This window comes from Acinonyx jubatus, chromosome A1 (assembly GCF_027475565.1).
Source record: "Acinonyx jubatus isolate Ajub_Pintada_27869175 chromosome A1, VMU_Ajub_asm_v1.0, whole genome shotgun sequence".
Taxonomy (NCBI): domain Eukaryota; kingdom Metazoa; phylum Chordata; class Mammalia; order Carnivora; family Felidae; genus Acinonyx; species Acinonyx jubatus.
This window is the reverse complement of record NC_069380.1, coordinates 114,090,092-114,107,551: the sequence shown is the minus strand read 5'-3', so window position 1 is coordinate 114,107,551 and position 17,460 is coordinate 114,090,092. Positions and strand designations below refer to the sequence as shown.

General features: G+C 44.0%; 1 protein-coding gene and 1 non-coding gene across 4 annotated transcripts in view; one reads left to right on the top strand and one right to left on the bottom strand.

Annotated features, from left to right (window-relative positions):
• Positions 1-17,460, top strand: part of SIL1 (SIL1 nucleotide exchange factor) — a 285,078-nt gene that overhangs the window by 16,371 nt on the left and 251,247 nt on the right. The window contains exon 1 of one of the 3 annotated variants that reach the window (XM_053221630.1): positions 11-45. The exons of 1 other annotated variant lie outside the window; for it this stretch is intronic. In XM_053221630.1, the coding sequence (XP_053077605.1) occupies positions 26-45 (20 nt within the window). In that variant the 5' untranslated portion in view covers positions 11-25. Of the gene's footprint in view, positions 1-10; positions 46-1,527; positions 1,548-17,460 lie in introns of those variants that run through there. One more of the 3 variants, XM_053221633.1, reaches the window with a different exon arrangement.
• Positions 15,426-15,532, bottom strand: LOC113604588 (U6 spliceosomal RNA). The gene has a single exon (XR_003426564.1). It is a non-coding gene; the product is annotated as a U6 spliceosomal RNA (small nuclear RNA).

Below are 17,460 nucleotides of genomic sequence, written 5' to 3'. Positions count from 1 at the left end.
GCCCAGGAAAGGCCGAGTTAGAAAAATGCGGGAGCGGTGGCCGAGGTGAGCATACTCTTTACAGAAGCTAGAGCCCCAGCGTAGAAAGTGTAGGAATCCTAACGAGGACTGTATTTGACTACCATCCCGTTTGTTGTTTACGTATGGAAGGGGGCGCTGGGTTTGGACGTGCTAAAGACAAAACCTGGAGTGTCCCGGGGAGGCCGTGCTTCCTGCCTGCCCACACCGAGTGGCGGTTCACCGTACAAGTGTGGCACCTTTCGGTTTCTGCAAGTGCAGCGTAAGCTTTTTTCATCTCCCACGCAGATCTTTTTTCCGGCTTTCTCTAGTAGGGTCGTCCCTCGGCTGATGGCTTGCCCATCAGGTCGCCTTGTTTTTCGGTTCTTTTCAGGAGATTTTCGGGTAGATTATGCCTGGCACTCCTACAGCCTAACCCTGTGGGACAGCGTCTCTGGTGCCCTGAAGTAGAATCCTTCGCTGACTTGCAGTATTTAAAGAATACTCGCTTCCTCTGCCGGAGTTACTTGGCACCGTGGCACAATCAGCCCAAGAAGCTACATTTTCAAGGTGGACAGATTGCCGGTTACCAGCATTTCTTTTGAACACTAAAACTTCCTCTCCTCATTAGCTGGAGTCAATACTATTATGTCCTGCCGAACGGTGGGGAAAGCTGGAGTCCCTCCCTTTCTTTGCCCCCACGGCATCCTACCAGGCCTGCTCATCTACTGCACCTGACACCTTTGCCAGGCAAACCCCTAGGAATCAGCCACTGCCCCTGGCATCTGCCAACATGTTTTCTTATCTTCTCCCAGCGATCATAATGGGAAAAAAAATGTGTTTCCTATGCACCCCAATCCTCACAGACCTCTGCTGAGAAAGGCTAGAGTGAGTGCTAAATTGATTGCAGCTAGAGACACTAGACTCTAAGGCCAGAGAGAGACTGGAGAAGTGGCAAGCCCAAATCCTCGAGTTTGATCGAGTTGGACATAGTCTCTGGTTGGAAAAAGACTTACATAAATACAATAATTTAAAAAAAGGCACATGGGGCGCCTGGGTGGCGCAGTCGGTTGAGCGTCCGACTTCAGCCAGGTCACGATCTTGTGGTCCGTGAGTTCGAGCCCGGCGTCAGGCTCCGGGCTGATGGCTCGGAGCCTGGAGCCTGTTTCCGATTCTGTGTCTCCCTCTCTCTCTGCCCCTCCCCCGTTCATGCTCTGTCTCTCTGTCCCAAAAATAAATAAAAAACGTTGAAAAAAAAAAAAGGCACATGAACACTGTTGAGCCGGTAGGCAGGAGCTCTGCTTTGTTAAATAGGAATGTAGCTGAAGACTGCTGCCATAATCAGTGCCCGCATCCGGCTGTCACAATGTATTCATAAAGGATGGTTATGAGAGCTATAAAACCCTGCAGATTGGGTGGGTAATTGTCCTGTGAAGCTCTGCTAAAGGAGAAATTGCATTGGCATCTCATATATTTTGCTTTCTTTTCTTCCAAACACATGAAATGGAGAAGGAGACCTACCCTGAGGATTCATGAAAAGGAAAGATGAGGTTTGTGTGAATATATGCATGCGTCTGTGCTTTCAGAGAAGAGACAGGAAGTGATTCAGGCTATACAGATACAGGACCTAAGGAGAGAGAGGGACCCAATGACCTGGTGACTACTGGACACAGATTAGTCAGGTAAGAGGCAGGATTTGTGTGGAAAGAAGGCCAGCCATCATGGATAAGGCTGAGTGGTGGGTCATGTTGTTATGTCACTGAAAATATAGTCAGCTTTGTTAGATATAGGGCTTTCAGTGTGATAAGGAGGAAAACCTAGATTATGGTTTCTGCATTTCTTAGTTAAAAAAATCCTTCATAGTCAACCTTCTTAACCTCCATTCTTTAAAATTCTGAATTTGTTTTGGTGAGTTGATTTATGTGGTCTTTTACCTGTAATAGCAACTACTTTTCTACTTTCTTATCCTTGCAAAGACAAAATTGTTAGAAATAATAACAAAAAAGAAAAAGGAAAATTTCTAGAAAAAAAATGCAGCCAGATGAAAGGCAAAAAAGGATTAGGGTAGGTCCATTAGCTCCGAGTTTGACCTCATAATAATCAGAAGGTTGGCCTTAAGGGACACTAGGTCTCTAAATTTCTTGTGTGACTTTACCTTTCTCCTCCATCTATTCTTTCCTTGCTTCCCTTCTTGAAGGCTTTTGCCCCTGAGGTTGATCCATTCCTCTCCTCCCTGGACAAGAATCACAGGTAAAGAAATGTTTAATCGTTTACTCAGTCAGTCAGCCAATCAGCATTTACTGAACATCTGCCATTTGCCAGTTCCTGTTCAGGTGCTGCAGATAAAGTCAGAGCACTAGAGATCACTGCCTGCCCAAAGCTTACAATCTAGTGGGGAAAAGAGACAGTGGTATAGGTATCCTTTGGCAGATGTCAGAAGACAGCTAACCCAGCGCGGGGAGTCACAGAGAGTACTAAAGATGGCAGTGTTCCCTCTGGATGTCCCTAAGAGCTTACAGGAGAAGAGGGATCCCTCTTCCATCCCTGGACTCTACTCCTCTTGCTGTTTCTCTGTAATAGCTATCTAGATCAGAGTGGATCCCTGCAGTTGTCCTTGTTATTTCTCAAAAGCATAGTTGGATTGGCAAGGATATAGAGAAATTGGAATCATCATATGCTGCTGGTGGGAATGTAAAATGGTGCAGCTGCTTTGAAAAACTGTCTGGCAGTTCCTCAAATGATTGAACATAGAGTTAGTTTATGATTCACCAATTCTACTCTTAGAGGTATATACCCAAGAAAATGAAAATGTGTGTCCATACAAAAACAAATTTTTGTAGCAGCATTATTCATAGGGGCTAAAACACAACTCAAATGTCTAACTGACAAATGGATAAGCAAAATGTGGAGTATCTATATAGTGGAATATTATTTGGTCAAAAAAAGGAATGAAGTACTAATTCATGCTACAATATGAGTGAACCTTGAAAATGTTACATTAAGTTAAAGACGTCGAACTACATATTGTTTGATTCCATTCATATGAAACTCCAGAACAGGAAAATCTGTAGAGACAGAAAATAAATAAAGGGGAGGAGGGTTGGGGTACCTGGTGGCTCAATAGGTTGAGCATCTGACTCTTGATTTCAGCTCAGGTCATGATCTCATGGTTTGTGAGGTGAATGCAGAGCCTGCTTGGGATTCTCTCTACCCCTCCCTCTGCTCCTCCCCTGCTAATGTGCGCACTCATGCGCACATGCGCATGCTCTCTCTCTCTCTCTCTCAAATAAACATTAAAAAACATTAAACATTAAAAAATAAACATTAAAATAAACATTAAAAAAAAGAGGAGGGGGTGATAGCTAAAGATTATAGGTTTCTTTTTGAGGTGGTGAAATATTCTCAAATTGTGATGGTTACACTTATCTGTGAGTGTAATAAGAAACCATTAATTCTATAGTTGAAATGGCTGACTTGTATGATATATGACATATACCAATAAAGCTATTAAAACAACAACGAAAAAGCATACTTGGGGAGCTGAAAGACATGCATTCTGATTAAAATTGTGGTCTGCATGGTCATTTACAATTTTAAGGACTAGAAACAACTTTTTATTCTGGGTCCTGTGGCCCCTCAGAGCTCCTTCCTTAGTATACAGAGAAAGTTAATGCATCCGGGTGGGCAGTCTGAACAGATTCAGAGGAGTAGACTATGCATTCCTGTCCTACTTCCTAACTTCACTCCCTCATAATGATTTGGTTGAACATTTATGGTATGCCTACTGTGTACAAGATTTATGGACATGAAAAAGACAGTTTCTTTATTCCCTCCAATGGCTAAAATTAAATCATTAATATAATGCTCTCTATATAAACAAATAAAGCTCTTTAGAAGATAGGCAGTGTGACACAAAGAATCGTTGCAAGGCCATCTTGGGATTCTGGACTCCTTCTGTAGCATGTAGGGAAACATCACAATGACATCAGCTAGAGCAAGACCAATTCTCAGTCCTTCTTGATGTTGAGCAAGTTCCAAGACTTGACTCCCTCCTCACATGCCTCCAATCACCTCTTCATTTGGTTTCTAGACTCAATCTATTTCCATACCCTTCATTTTCTCACCAACTCCACCCCCATGATGTCCAAATTGGCCCTCCGATGCTGAAACCATTTGCCAGAAGTTCATTAAGCTGAACACATGGGAAATTACAGAGGAGATTTCACTTGTCACTTAGGCTCAAATATAGAAAGTAATTTTAAAAGGACAGTGGCAAGAGGCTATTTTTATCTTGCTTGTTTGTGCTGAGTTTTCTTATCTTGCTGTCTCTCACCCTCTTCCTAGCTACCTCTTTTCTCCTTCTTTAAATTGAATGTTGGCCTTTTAAATGTTTGTCTCACATTCTCTTACCTTGTTTTATGGAGTCTTCTCTTTCTGTCATCATTCATTCAGTCAACACATACTGAGTATCTACCAAGTAGCAGGCCGCGTGGTAGGCACTAGGGAGGGATAGTATGATGAATAAGATAGACATGATCCTTACCATTATGGAGATTACAATCTGGTGAAGCAGGTGGACATCAGGTAGAGTGAGTACAGATTTGGTCGCAGCAAAGACTTGAGAGTTACTTGTGCTTTTTTAAAAAAATTTTTTTAATGTTTATTTTTAGAGAGAGAGAGGCAGACTGCAAGTGGGGGAGGGGCAGAGAGAGAGAGAGAGGGAGAGACAGAATTAGAAGCAGGCTCCAGGCTCTGAGCTGTCAGCACAGAACCCTAAGCGGGTCTCCAGGGACCATGAGATCATGACCTGAGCCTAAGTAGGATGCTTAACTGACTGAGCCACCCAGATGCCCCTGCACTTTTCTGATGTTAAGTGTACCCTGCATGTTTGTAGGGCTAGGGGATAAACCTAATATTCACAAGGAATGCAAAGCAACCAAAGACCCAGGTTTCTGTGTGATCTAGTCAAGCCCCTTGGGTAGAGAGAACATGGATTTGGGAGTGAGATGTCGATGAGATTCTGGCTCCACCACCTACCTGTCAGCTGTTTGACTTTAAGTGACCTCTGGACTTCAGTACCTTCACCTATAAAATGGGAATTAGAGTCTCTACATTTTAGGTTGTTGTGAAGATGAAATGAGATGTCATATATAAGGGACCAGGCAGGTGCTCAACCTATGTCACTTCCTTTCTCATGACTCCCTAGCCCACTACGAATCACACAAGGAAAAAAAAAAAAAAAGAGGGGCACCTGGTGGCTCATTCAGTTATAAGTGTCTGACTCTTGATTTCGGTTCAGGTCATGATCTCACAGTTTGTGAGTTTGAGCCTCACATCACGCGGAGCCTGCATAGGATTCTCTGTCTCCCTCTCTCTCTGCCCCTCCCCTGCTCACTCTATCTCTCTCTCTGTCAAAATAAAGAAATAAACATTAAGAAAAAAAAAAAGAGCCCAGTTTCTGAGTTGGTGGAAATGAAATTCCTCGAATAGTATTCACCAATCATATGCCCAAAGATATGGGTTATAACTATACTGGTTATACTGTAAGTTGTTCTATACATGCAACTTATGACAGTCAAATCACTCCCTTCTTCTGGGGTAAGGCAAAGGCAGTAAAAAATGAAGTTACAGGGAAAAGACTGAAATGAGCTATAACAAAGGACTTCCTAGCCATGAGGGCTGAAAGTGTGAGTGGATGCCAGAGGGCGCTGCAGAATCTCCTTTTCTATTAGTGTCTGGACTGGGCTAGGGTAGGCCTACTTGGAGGTCAAGAATAAACCTGCCCGCCTCTTCCTCTCCCACTCAGCCTAGGGAATCTTTGCGGGAGGAATTGCAGTTCCTCTTCCTTTTGAAGTCAGGCGTGCTCTGGGGAGATGGATGCTGCCAAGAAAGCTTATTGCTTGTGAGGAAAGGAAAAATGGCAGCTGCCATTTCAGGCACTTAGTGAGTACACTAAATCGAGAAGCTGCTGTTTTGGTTTACCTGGTTCCTCCTCTCTGATAAAGAAGAAATCGCTTCAGAGGTTCCTTGGAGCCAAAAAGGAAGCCCGAGCTCCACCTGTGGAAATTGGCAGAAGCAACACTCAAAGGAATAAACTGGGTTTCGTGGGCAGCATCAGAATTCGTAGATAGCTCCCTCCGATCCCTTCCTGCCATCCACTCCTGGGAAATTTCAGGTTGCCTTTGTTCTGCAGAACTCTTTTCGTTTCAAAGGGGATGAGTTTAGTTGTCCTTTTTTTCCTTCACTATTTTTTTTTCCTCTTCCTTCCCCTTTCCTTGTTCTTGATTTCCCTCCCCTCTCTCTCTTCCCTCCTTTTCCTTTTTCTTCTCCTCCTCCCACCTCCCAGTCTCCATTTCACCTGTTGGATCTCATTGCCCACCTCACTGGGATTTGTTTTAGGAACTTTAGAATTCCTTCTTGCTCTAAAGGAGCAATGTTATCCTGATGACAAAGATGGTGTATTATGTATTACAGAGATCAAGACCAAGTATAGCCAGGTGCGTTGGGAAAGACCTTACATGCAGGATTTTCAGACCCTTTCATATGCTAATAGTGTGAATGTCCAAGAAGAGTCATTAGAGTATTGGAACCCAATGGGGCGCTTGGGTGGCTCAGTTGGTGAGGCGTTTGACTTCAGCTCAGGTCATGATCTCACGGGTTGGTGAGTTTGGGCCTTGCATCAGGCTCTATGCTGACAGCTCAGAGCCTGAAGCCTGCTTCAGATTCTCTCTCTCTCTTTCTCTCTCTGCCCCTCCCCTGCTTGTGCTCCCCCCTTTCAAAAATAAATAAACATTAAAAAAAAAGAATATTGGAACCAAATTTCCCAAACCTCTTTGACCTTTTTATCTCCCCCCATCCCCAAGAGCATATCCTGAGACACGTGACATGGCCTTTAGAAAACATTTCAGAAACTATATTATGTGTTAGATTTTTAAAAAATACTGTAACATTCATTATTTGATTTCTATATCTACATTATAGGTAGGACAGGGAGGTTATAATAACTTCACTTTACAAATGAGTAAAACTGAGCTCAGAGAGGTTACATGCCTTGCTCATAGTAATGTAGCTAGCCAGCAAGCAACAAAGCTAGGTCTCCTTATATGTGGCTCTATTCTCTGCACTGCCTTACACTGCATTTAAGATAATATATATGTGACATCATAACATGACATGTGATATGAGGCATCTAGAGGATATACATACTACAATTGATGAATTGTAACATTTTGTCCCTATTCAACTGAGTATGTACACATCTGTTATGTGTATCACTAATCACTAGTCCAAGTGTTGGGGCTAGAGCGGTGACCAAAATAGACAAAAACACAAATTATTGCCTAAATGGAGCATATATTCAAGGGGAGAGATAGAAATGAGAAGATAAATATGTGAAATATATTTTATTATATATGTTATATAATCATTAAGGGCAAAGGATAAAAATAAATTAGGGAAAAGAATAGGCACACATGGGAGCTGTAGTTCAGGTGTGCAGAGGGTCAAGGAAAGCTACTTTGAAAAGGCTATATGTGGGGGACTTGGGTGGCTCAATCGGTTAAGTGTCTGTCTCTTGATTTGGCTCAGGTCCCGATCTCAAGATTCGTGGGATCGAAACCCGCATGGGGTTCTGTGCTGACAGTGTGGAGCCTGCTTGGGAATCTCTGTCTCCCTCTTTGCCCCCCACCCCCACACTCTCTCTCTTTTTCAAAACAAATAGATAAACATTTATTAAAAGAAAAAAAAATAAAAGGCTACATGTGAATACAAGACCTCAACAAGATAAGGGAGCAATCGTGCAGAGATTTAGGGGTAGCTGGGAGGGGGCTCCAGCAGACAGAAAAGCAAATTCAAAGGGCTTGAGTGAAGCAGGAGTGAGCCTTGGGTGAGGCTGAGCTGGGGAGAGGGTGGGGTAAGTAAGGGATGAGGTTAAAGAGGTTGAGGGGGTGGGGTCCACATATTAGATGTTACAAGGAAATGGAGTGATATAATGCAGATGATACGCCATGATATAATAATAATAATACCATATGACAGATTTATTGTGTTGCTGCATAACAAATTACCCCAAACTTTGAACATTTATCTGAGTTTCTGAGGGTAAGGAAATAGGAATAACTCAGCTGAACTGACTCAGGGTCGCTCATGAGTTTGCAGTCAGGCCGTTTGCCAGGGCTGCAGTCATCTGAAGGCTTCCTAAGAGGATCTGCTTCCAATCTCATTCATGTGGCTGTTGACAGAAGGCCTTAGTTCTTTACTGCATGAACCTCTCCATAGGGCTGTTAGCAACAAGGCAACTGGCTTCCTTCAGAATAAGTGATGAGGGAAAGAGGCAGAGAGAAGGGGAGGGAGAGAGGAACAGCCGCAGAGAAGGGAGCCACAGTGTCTTTTTTAATCTAATCTTGGAAATTACGCACCATTACTTCTGTCCTATTCTGTTGGTCATAGATTAATGCTTGTACTTTGTGGAAGGGTGATTATAAGTGGGTGATTCTCAGGACATGGAGATCATTGGGGATCACCTCCGAGGTTGGCTACCTCAACTGATTTGCGGGAAATCTCAAGCTAACCATTACTTCAAGAAATATCAAAAATAGCTGCCAGGCATTATAGGTGGCCCCTATAACACTGGAGCTCACAACCCTATCTGGTTGAGGCCTGAAAAGGTACCACACGGCAGGAACTTCAGAAACCCGTTGAGAGTCTGAAGGCCTTATTTCGATTCTGCATGAGCAAGCTCATTTCTTCAAAGCCCCCCACTTCCTTTAGGCCTGGCCTCATTATTTCATTCACCCAATTAATATAACTTGGAATAATCTTACTTAAACCTGCAAAGAAAACAAAATGTTTTGAGGAAAGCTATAGAACTTCAAAGGCAGGCTGAGACCCCTCTGGGCAATTTAACCTTAAGACAACACTGTGAAAGAGAGGCATCCTGCCTTGTCTAAGGAGAATGGTGACAGTGAACAGACCATTGCTCTGTCACTGAGGCCTGTTACTGGGTCCGTCCAGAGACAAAGACATGGCTCTTCTGAGACCTAGGTGGGCCCCCTTCCCAACTGCCCTGCTCTCCCTTGGTTGTGCAGACAGTCATCCAGTTTCCTAAATTGAGCAGCAGATGGCATCACAGCCTCAGGAGCGAGCAGCTGAAGCTGCTGGCAAAAGCAGGGCACTCACTATTAGCAACTCAGGCTCGTGCTTGGCATCTGGGGGCTCCTGGGGGTGGGGGATGCTTCCCCAGCTCTCAGCTCAGAGGAGTTTCTGTGCTGTGCCTGCAGATTGAGATATTGTCAGGCCCACATCTCAGGGAGCAAAGCCTGGAGCCCCCAGTTAGGAAACAGATGGTGAACACAGGGTCTTTTCTATGATCTTTACTGAAAAAGATGAAAATAAGGGACTGCTGTTCCCAGAGCAACTGTATTTTTTCATCACTGCCTGTCCCTACTCCTGAGGGTCGCATGGAGTATATTCTGGTTTGAAGGCTGGTAGGTCCCTGGCAGAAGCCTCCTAGGCCAGATGGGGCCAGAGATAACTTGAGGGATCATTCAGGGAATCCCAAGAGCTCAAAATTGAATCCTCTTTATTCCCCCCAGTGACCCAAATGAGACAGGCAGGGCTCAATCCTGCAGGCTTTTTTATCTCTGCCTTCATCTCCTTCCCTGTCCACGTGTTTGACTCCTCTTCCTCCTCATGTCTCTGTTTGACTTTTTGTCTCCTTACCTTTTCCTCTGTCATTTCTATCCATTTATGTCTTTCCTTCTGTGGATCTCTTTATTTCTCTGTTCCAGGGTAGAGAAAAAAGCCAGTTGCCTGGATGAAGTGGTTGTAGGCACTGGGCTGCAAGACCATCTTCCATCCTCCTCTCTCCCCCCCACTTCCTGCTGCTGCTTGATGGCTAGTCTCGTGGAGACCTAAACAAAGGGAGGTCCAGATGTCACCAAGAAAATATATTCTCTTTCCCCTGAGGCTGTGCTCCTTGCTTTGTAGTTGCAGACACAAAAGCTCTCAGGGGCTTCCCAGTAGGACTGAGATCCACTGAACCCCCTGTTCACTAGACACCCATATATGACACTAGAATGTGAGCCTAAGGGCAGGGTGTTGGCTGCCTTGTTCACTGCTGTATCTAAAGTATCTAGTATGTAGTAGTTACTCAATAAAAACTTGTTAAAAATAAGAATAAAAAATAGAGGAAGACAATGGAAGGTGAGTGCTGACCTCTGTTTTAGGCCTTGGAGTAGATTCAAGGTGCCATCCCCATCCATAAAGAGAGAGGAACACCCAGAGAAACAATCACCCATAATCCAGAATAGTATGTATGATGTGGTGGTAGCAGAAACTGCAGTGGGTGCCTGAGTCTGCACTGTGAAGACAGGGAAGGCTTTGTTCACTCACCAATTCAACAATTGTTCTGTAAGTCTACCGGCACTAGACTCTGGGTTATAACTGGGAATAAGGTCGGGCCCAGTTGAGTGTGGGAAACACATGAGCAAACAAATATGTAGTAAAGGACCAGATAAATGCTGTCGTAGGGGAAATAATGGGCAGTGAGGGCAAGAAAGCAGAGGCAGCTTGATTCATCAGGGGGGTTCTGGAAGGCTCTGTGGTGAAGTGAGTCCAGGCCAAGATCTGCCTCAAGGGTGAGTAGAAATCAGCTGGGGGAAAAGGAAGGAAAGGGAGTTCCAGCCAAGAGAACATTATGTAGTCAAGAGAGAACAGGCAAGTTTCAAGGACCTGAGTAAAAGTGTCAGGAAATCTGGCTGGATTACCAGTAGGGTGGTGGGTAGGGCTGGAGGATGCGAAGCAAGAGAAGTGGGTGGGAGTGGGGTGCAAGAAGCACCCAAACCAGGTTGAGTTATGACTTTACCTTCAGCGCATGGGAAACCATTTGAAAATTTTAAGAAGGGAAGTGATAAGATCATGTTTGCATTTTATAAAGGTTACTGTGCGTGCAGTGTGGGCACTGGATGGTGTAGGGCCAGGGAGACATCCTAGAGACTAGTGAGGGAGCAGTCCAGGCAGGAAATGATGGCCTGAGTGATGATGAAATCAGTGGGGCTGGAGATCATGTTTGAGCAAAGCTTGAGGATAATTAGGAGATTTCCTGAAGAAAAACTTGGAGTAGAGAAGATGCTGGCATTCCAAAGAGAGAAAATGCACATGCAAAGATTTCAAGAATTTGCCATATTTGGGGAAGTGCATGGGGTTATATATATACGTAGCCTGTGACAGGGCACAGGCGTAGGTAGTGGGAGATGAGGTAGAGAGGAGCTAACCTTTGCTGAAGAGCCTGGGAAACCCAGGGTCAGTCCACACCCATTTTGTTAGAGTTGGGGGAAGACAGGGTAGGTACAGCCATACTCTCCAGACATCTGAATTATCTGCAGAGGTTCCAGAGTTTCCTGGTCCCTCTAGGCATTTTCAGAACAAATGTGTCACCTAGAAACCGAAAGACAAGGGCAAACTGTATGTCAGGAGGTGAAAAAGGATGTGGGAACTGGAGTAAGCAAGTGGGTCAAGTCAGGAAATGGGGACAATGGGAGACACTTCCTGCCAAGCAGAGAGGTGAGCAAGGATGGGTGAGATAGGTCCCATCAGAACCCAGAGATCCCACTTCCAGCATTGTCTGGTTCCTGTACTCGCGCTTCCCAGTTCTGCCTCCAGGCCTCAAAGACCTTCTTACAGACATCTCCCCCAAAGAAGAGATTAGAAAAAAGGTAGAGAGCAGGGACCAATCAGTGTAATGGTTGAGCAGTTGGGCTCTGCTTCTTCCTTAGTTTGCAATAGGGCAAACCACTTACTGGGGTCATTTTCCTTACTTGTGAAGTGGGGATGATAATGCCTACTTCATCAGTACTGAACGATGGATATGAGGTAATGTGAACAGGAAACTTACACAGTGAGAGTTCTCGGTAAATCTTGGGTGTTATTAACATTTTGGTATGAGACAAATGGGACAGGGGTTGGGGGCAGAGAGAGATAGGAAGGGATGTAAGTAAGGAGGGCTGAATGGAAGAGCAGTGAGTTCCAGTCTATGCAGAATTCCTCAGAATTCCATGGCCTATGGGACAAAATCCTCTACCAAGGCTTATTCCTGCCTACCTGTCCTGCCTCATCCCACTGTTCCCAACCTCACTTTACAGCCTAAACATAATCCCACCACCTATGATTCTCAGAACACAGCAAGTTCTTGAAGCCTTTCCATGAGCTGTTAGGGAGAAAAAATGCCCCTCAAACCTGTCTTCATACTAAATATCAGGAAGCTGTCAGATACCTGGAACAGATGTTAGGAAGGGACTCAGGGTATGTTTATTATGGGGAAAGGGTGGGGGGCTAAGGGAGGGAAGAGCAGGGGAAAGTTAATATGGTTCAAATAAATGGCATTTGACCTAGTACTTAGGTGAGGCAAAGGGGTGGGCAAGCTGATGTGCATGCTTCTCTTGGTGGTGAGGCCAAGACTGGAGGAGAGGAGAGAAAAGGCAGAGGTTTAAGGGGTTTCAGACCTGCATATCCCTGCTCTTCTGCCTCCTCCCCTGTTATCTCTTTCCTTCCTTCCTTTAGGATCTAAGTTCCCAAGGCAGGAATTGCAAGCCTGAGTGTGTTGCCCACAGGCTTACTTACTCCTGTTAGGAGCTGACACCCCCGGATACAAAGGTCGGGTTATAATACAGTGTGGGGAACGTGTTATGAAGACTTGGTTAATGGATTATTGGCAGCCTGTGGGCTTTGCAGGGGTAGGGAGCTGGGCCTTGGCAAAGGAATAGATTATCACACGGGAAAAGGTTTCCAGGAGGTGAGCTCCAGGAAGGAGCTCATCCTTCTCCATTTCTCCATCTCCCGAACTGAGCTCCTGTACCTCCTCCCAACCCACCCTGGGATAGTCCATAGAATCTTTGACTATTAGAGCTAAAAGAAATCTTAGTGATCTTTCAGGTCATCCCAGTCTTTCGAATTTTATGTTTGGAGAAACAGAGCCCCAGAGGGAAGAAGAGGCTTGTCTAAGGTCTCTCAGTAGATGAAGAACTCAGTCAGATTTCAGAGTTTCAGACTTGTCTCTGCTCACATTTCCTAGTTCTACTTTGCCTCAACCTCAACCACTTTGGCCCCCATCCTCCAGCCCCACCCACAGGGGCTGGGTTTGTTTTTGTTTTTGTTTTTGCTTTTGTCTTTTCTGGGTGAGGATCGAGAAGGATTTTTACCTAACCCCTTGTTATCCAAAAATAATAACTGCAAGTATTCCTTATCGAACATTTACTATGTGTCAGGCACAGTTCTAGGTGCAGGGGATATAAACTAAACAAAGTTTCCCCTTGCATGCAGCTCACATTCTAGGGTAGAGACAAAAGTTAAATAAACATGTAATGTGGTGTCACCTGCTAAGTAAGTGCTATAAAGCAAATTGAGGTTGGAAAGGAGGGTTGAGTGTGACTAGAAGGAGGCTATTTTAGATAGTTACCTATCTAAATGTATACTATCTGGATGTATTTTTTTTTAATTTTTTAAGATTTACTTATTTGTTTTTGAGAGAGAGAGAGAGAGAGAGAGAGAGAACGAGCTGGGGAGGGGCCGAGAGAGAGAAGAAGACACAGAATCTGAATCAAGCTCCAGGCTGTGAGCTGTCAACACAGAGCTCGATGTGGGGCTTGAACCCACGAACCATGAGATCATGACCTAAGCCAAAGTCGGACACTCAACCGACTGAGACACCCAGGCGCCCCTATCTAGATGTATTAGTTACCTATTGTTGCGTAACAAATTACTCTAAAGCTCAGAAGCCTAAAACAGCAATAAATTATTGTCTCACAGTTTCTGAGGGTCAAGAATTCAGAAATGGCCTAGATGGGTCATTCTAGCTCAGGGACTTTCTTGATGCTGCGGTCAAAATGTCAGATGGGACTGCAGTTACCTGAAACCTCAACAGGGGGCTGGAGGACTCTGTTCCAAGATGGTTCACTCCAATGGGTGTTCGCTGGACACTTCAGGTGCTCACCCTCCTCCTGGGGCTGTTTGAGTATCCCGGTGACATGGCAGCACATGCGTTCCTAAGACGGAAAACAAGGGGGAAGACACAATGTCTTTTTAAAAAAAACTTAATAACTTTAGATTTACAGACAAGCTACAAAGATAGTACAGAGAGTTCCCGTACATACTTCGCCCAGCTTCTTCTAATGTTAATATCTTATATAACCATGCTACATTTCTCAAAATCAAGAGATTAATGTTGGTACACTACTATTAACTAAACTACATACTTTATTCAGATTTTACCTGTTTTTCCATTAATGTCTTTTGTGTTCCAGTACCCAGTCCAGGAGATTATGTTGTGTTCAGTCAGTATGTTTCTTTAGTCTTCTTTGATCAACAATAAGAGTTTCCTACTCTTTCTTTTTCATCATCTTTTTAAAAAAAATTTTTTTTTTAAATGTTTATTTATTTTTGAGAGAGAGAGAGAGAGAAAGACAGAGCACGAGCAGGGGAGGGACAGAAAGAGAGACGGAGACACGGAATCCGAAGCAGGCTCCAGGCTCGGAGCTGTCAGCACAGAGCCCAATGCGGGGCTCAGACTCATGAACTGTGAGATCATGACCTGAACTGAAGTTGGACGCTTAACCGACTGAGCCACCCAAGTGCCCCTCATCGTCTTTTCTTTCAAGTTTTTATTTTAATTCCAGTTGGTTAACATACAGTGTAATATTAGTATCAGGTGTACAGTATAATGGCTCAACACTTCCATACATGACCTGGTGCTCATCACAAGTGCACACCTAATCCCCATCATTTATTTCACCCATTTCCCCCATCCACATCCCCCCTAGTAACCATCAGTTTGCTCTCTATAGTTAAGAGTTTGTCTCTTGGTTTGTCTGTCTTTTCTCCCCTTTTCTCATTTGTTTTGTTTCTTAAGTTCCACATATAAGTGAAATCATACAGTATTTGTCTTTCTCTGACTTTTTTGCTTAGCATAATACTCTTTACCTCCCTCCACAATGTTGCAAATGGCAAGATTTCATTCTTTTTTGTGGCTGAATAATATTCCATTGCATATATACGCACCACATCTTCTTTATCCATTCATCAATCGATGGACAGTTAGGCTGCTTCCATAATTTGGCTATTGTAAATAATACTGCTATAAACCTAGGAGTGCATGTATCCCTTTGAATTAGTGTTTTTGTTTTCTTTGGGTAAATAAATACCAATTCATGAGGTTGCCAGATTGTAGGGTAGATCTATTTTTAACTTTCTGAGGAACTTCCACACTGTTTTCCACAGTGGCTGCCCTGTTTGCATTCTCATTAACAGTGCAGGAGTGTTCCTTTTTTTCCACATCCTTCCCAACACTGGTTGTTTCTTGTATTGTTGATTTTAGCCGTTTTGACAGGGGTGAGGTGATATCTCATTGTAGTTTTGATTTGCATTTCTCTGATGGCAAAAACATGGAACACCTCATGAATTTGCGTGTCATCCTTGTGCAGGGGCCATGCTAATCTTCTCTGAATCGTTCCAATTTTAGTATATGTGCTGCCAAAGCAAGCACTGTTTTTCATAATCTTGACAATTTTGAAGAGTACTGATCGGGTATTATGTAGAATGTCCCCACATTTGAGTTTGCCTGATGGTTTCTCATTGCCAGACTAGGGTAATCCCAATGCCTTTTATGACCTTGTCTTACAAGTCACATGCTGTTACTTTTACCGTATTCTATTATTTAGAAAGTAGACACTAAATCAAGCCAATACTCAAGGGGATGGGGGGGGGGATGAAGTTCTGTCTCTTGAAGGGAGGAGTCTCAGAGGTTTTGTGGACATATTTTAAAATCACCACAGGGGAGTCATGGAAGGCCTCCCTTATACAGTGACATTTGAACAAAACTTGAAATAAGCAGGGGGCCAAACCATGGAGAGATCAAGGTAAAGCTTTGTAGGCACAGGGGACAGCCAGGAGGGCCTGAGGCAAGAGTGTACACAGCAATGTTTGAGAATATGTCAGGCAGCAAGGGGAAGAATGGTAGGGCATGAGGTCATTAAGCTTGTGCACTGGGGATTAAGGAGGTAATGTAAGGTTTTGTAGGACATAGTTAGGATTTGGATTTTATGCTGATGAAATGGGAAGCTATTGAAGGGTTCTGAGCAGAACAGTGACATGACTTTAAAAGGATCACTCTGGCTGCTGTATGCATATACCGCAGATGGGAAGGGCAGAAGTTGGGTATCAAATGAAGAAGAACTCAGTGTTCTTCCAGAAGGAGCCTCTTTCCATAGTCGAGGGGAGAGATAATGCATATGCTCTCAGTCCCTAACTCAAGGGCCATTATGAGGATAAAAGAAGATAACATAGTTAGGGTATGTAGCACACAGTAGGTGTTAAGCATATCAAAGTCTCAATGAATAGTGTCCTTGAGGAAGAAAATAAGTACCTTCCATTTTCTGGAAGAAAAGGAAAGTCTGGACATTGTCCTTCTTTTATGTCCAGCATGTGGCCTGGCTCTAGGGATACAGAGAAAAAACCGAGTTCTTGACTTTGAGGAGCACATACTCTGGTGGGTTGAACTTTCCTGCAAGAAATAATCCCACCTCGACTTGCCAAGTGCTACAAGGATTTGGTACAGGAGGCTCTGGTAGGCCTAGCAAGAATGCCTGATTTGGGGAAAATACCATAGGACTCATCTGACACCCAACTTCCACCGTTGCCACCTGTAGTGTATTCATAGAGAAGCCAGACTTCAAACTCGAAGCTGTCTGAATCTTGGGACCCATATTCCTAGCCACTTTGATACACTGCAAGCCCTGTGGTGACATGGTCCTCCTACACTTATCCATTGGCCTTGACATTTATACCCTCAGCAGACGCTGTTATTCAATGGATTGAGGAACTTTCAAGATCCTAAAGAGAGAGGGAAAGCGAGGCTCGTTATCTCCCGATTCATATTTACTGCAAATAACATTAAATAGCACATACGCTGGGACAGGAAATAGCTCTCTGTTGGGTAATAGCTTCCTGTGGCCTCAAGGCTTTGGTGAGGCTTCTCTGGATAAGGATGTAGGAAGGTCAGTGCTGTGGTTCTGGTACCCTTCCCTCACAGGCCCACCAGCACTGGTTCAAAAACCCTGTAAAAAAACTCTGTCCATTTTATAGATGGAGAAAAATGCCCTTTGCAGGGAGAAGGCTTTGGGACAAGACTGGACATGCAACAGTAGAAGTTGGCCTCTGAAATTACCAATTTCAATTCATTTGGATGAGCTCTTCTCAAGAGAAGCATGGGAAAGAGAAGCAAGAGGGAAGAAAAAAAGAAAAGAATAAGAGACAGAAAGTGAGGAGGATACAATTAGTGGATGCCAAATTAATTGTGGGACAGAAAGGGGCGGAACATCTGAGGGAAGTTAAAAAAGAAAACAGCTGGAAAGTATGGAGGAGAAAATGCATTTCTTCTTCACTAAATACACAGCAGCTGATAACAGTTCCCTC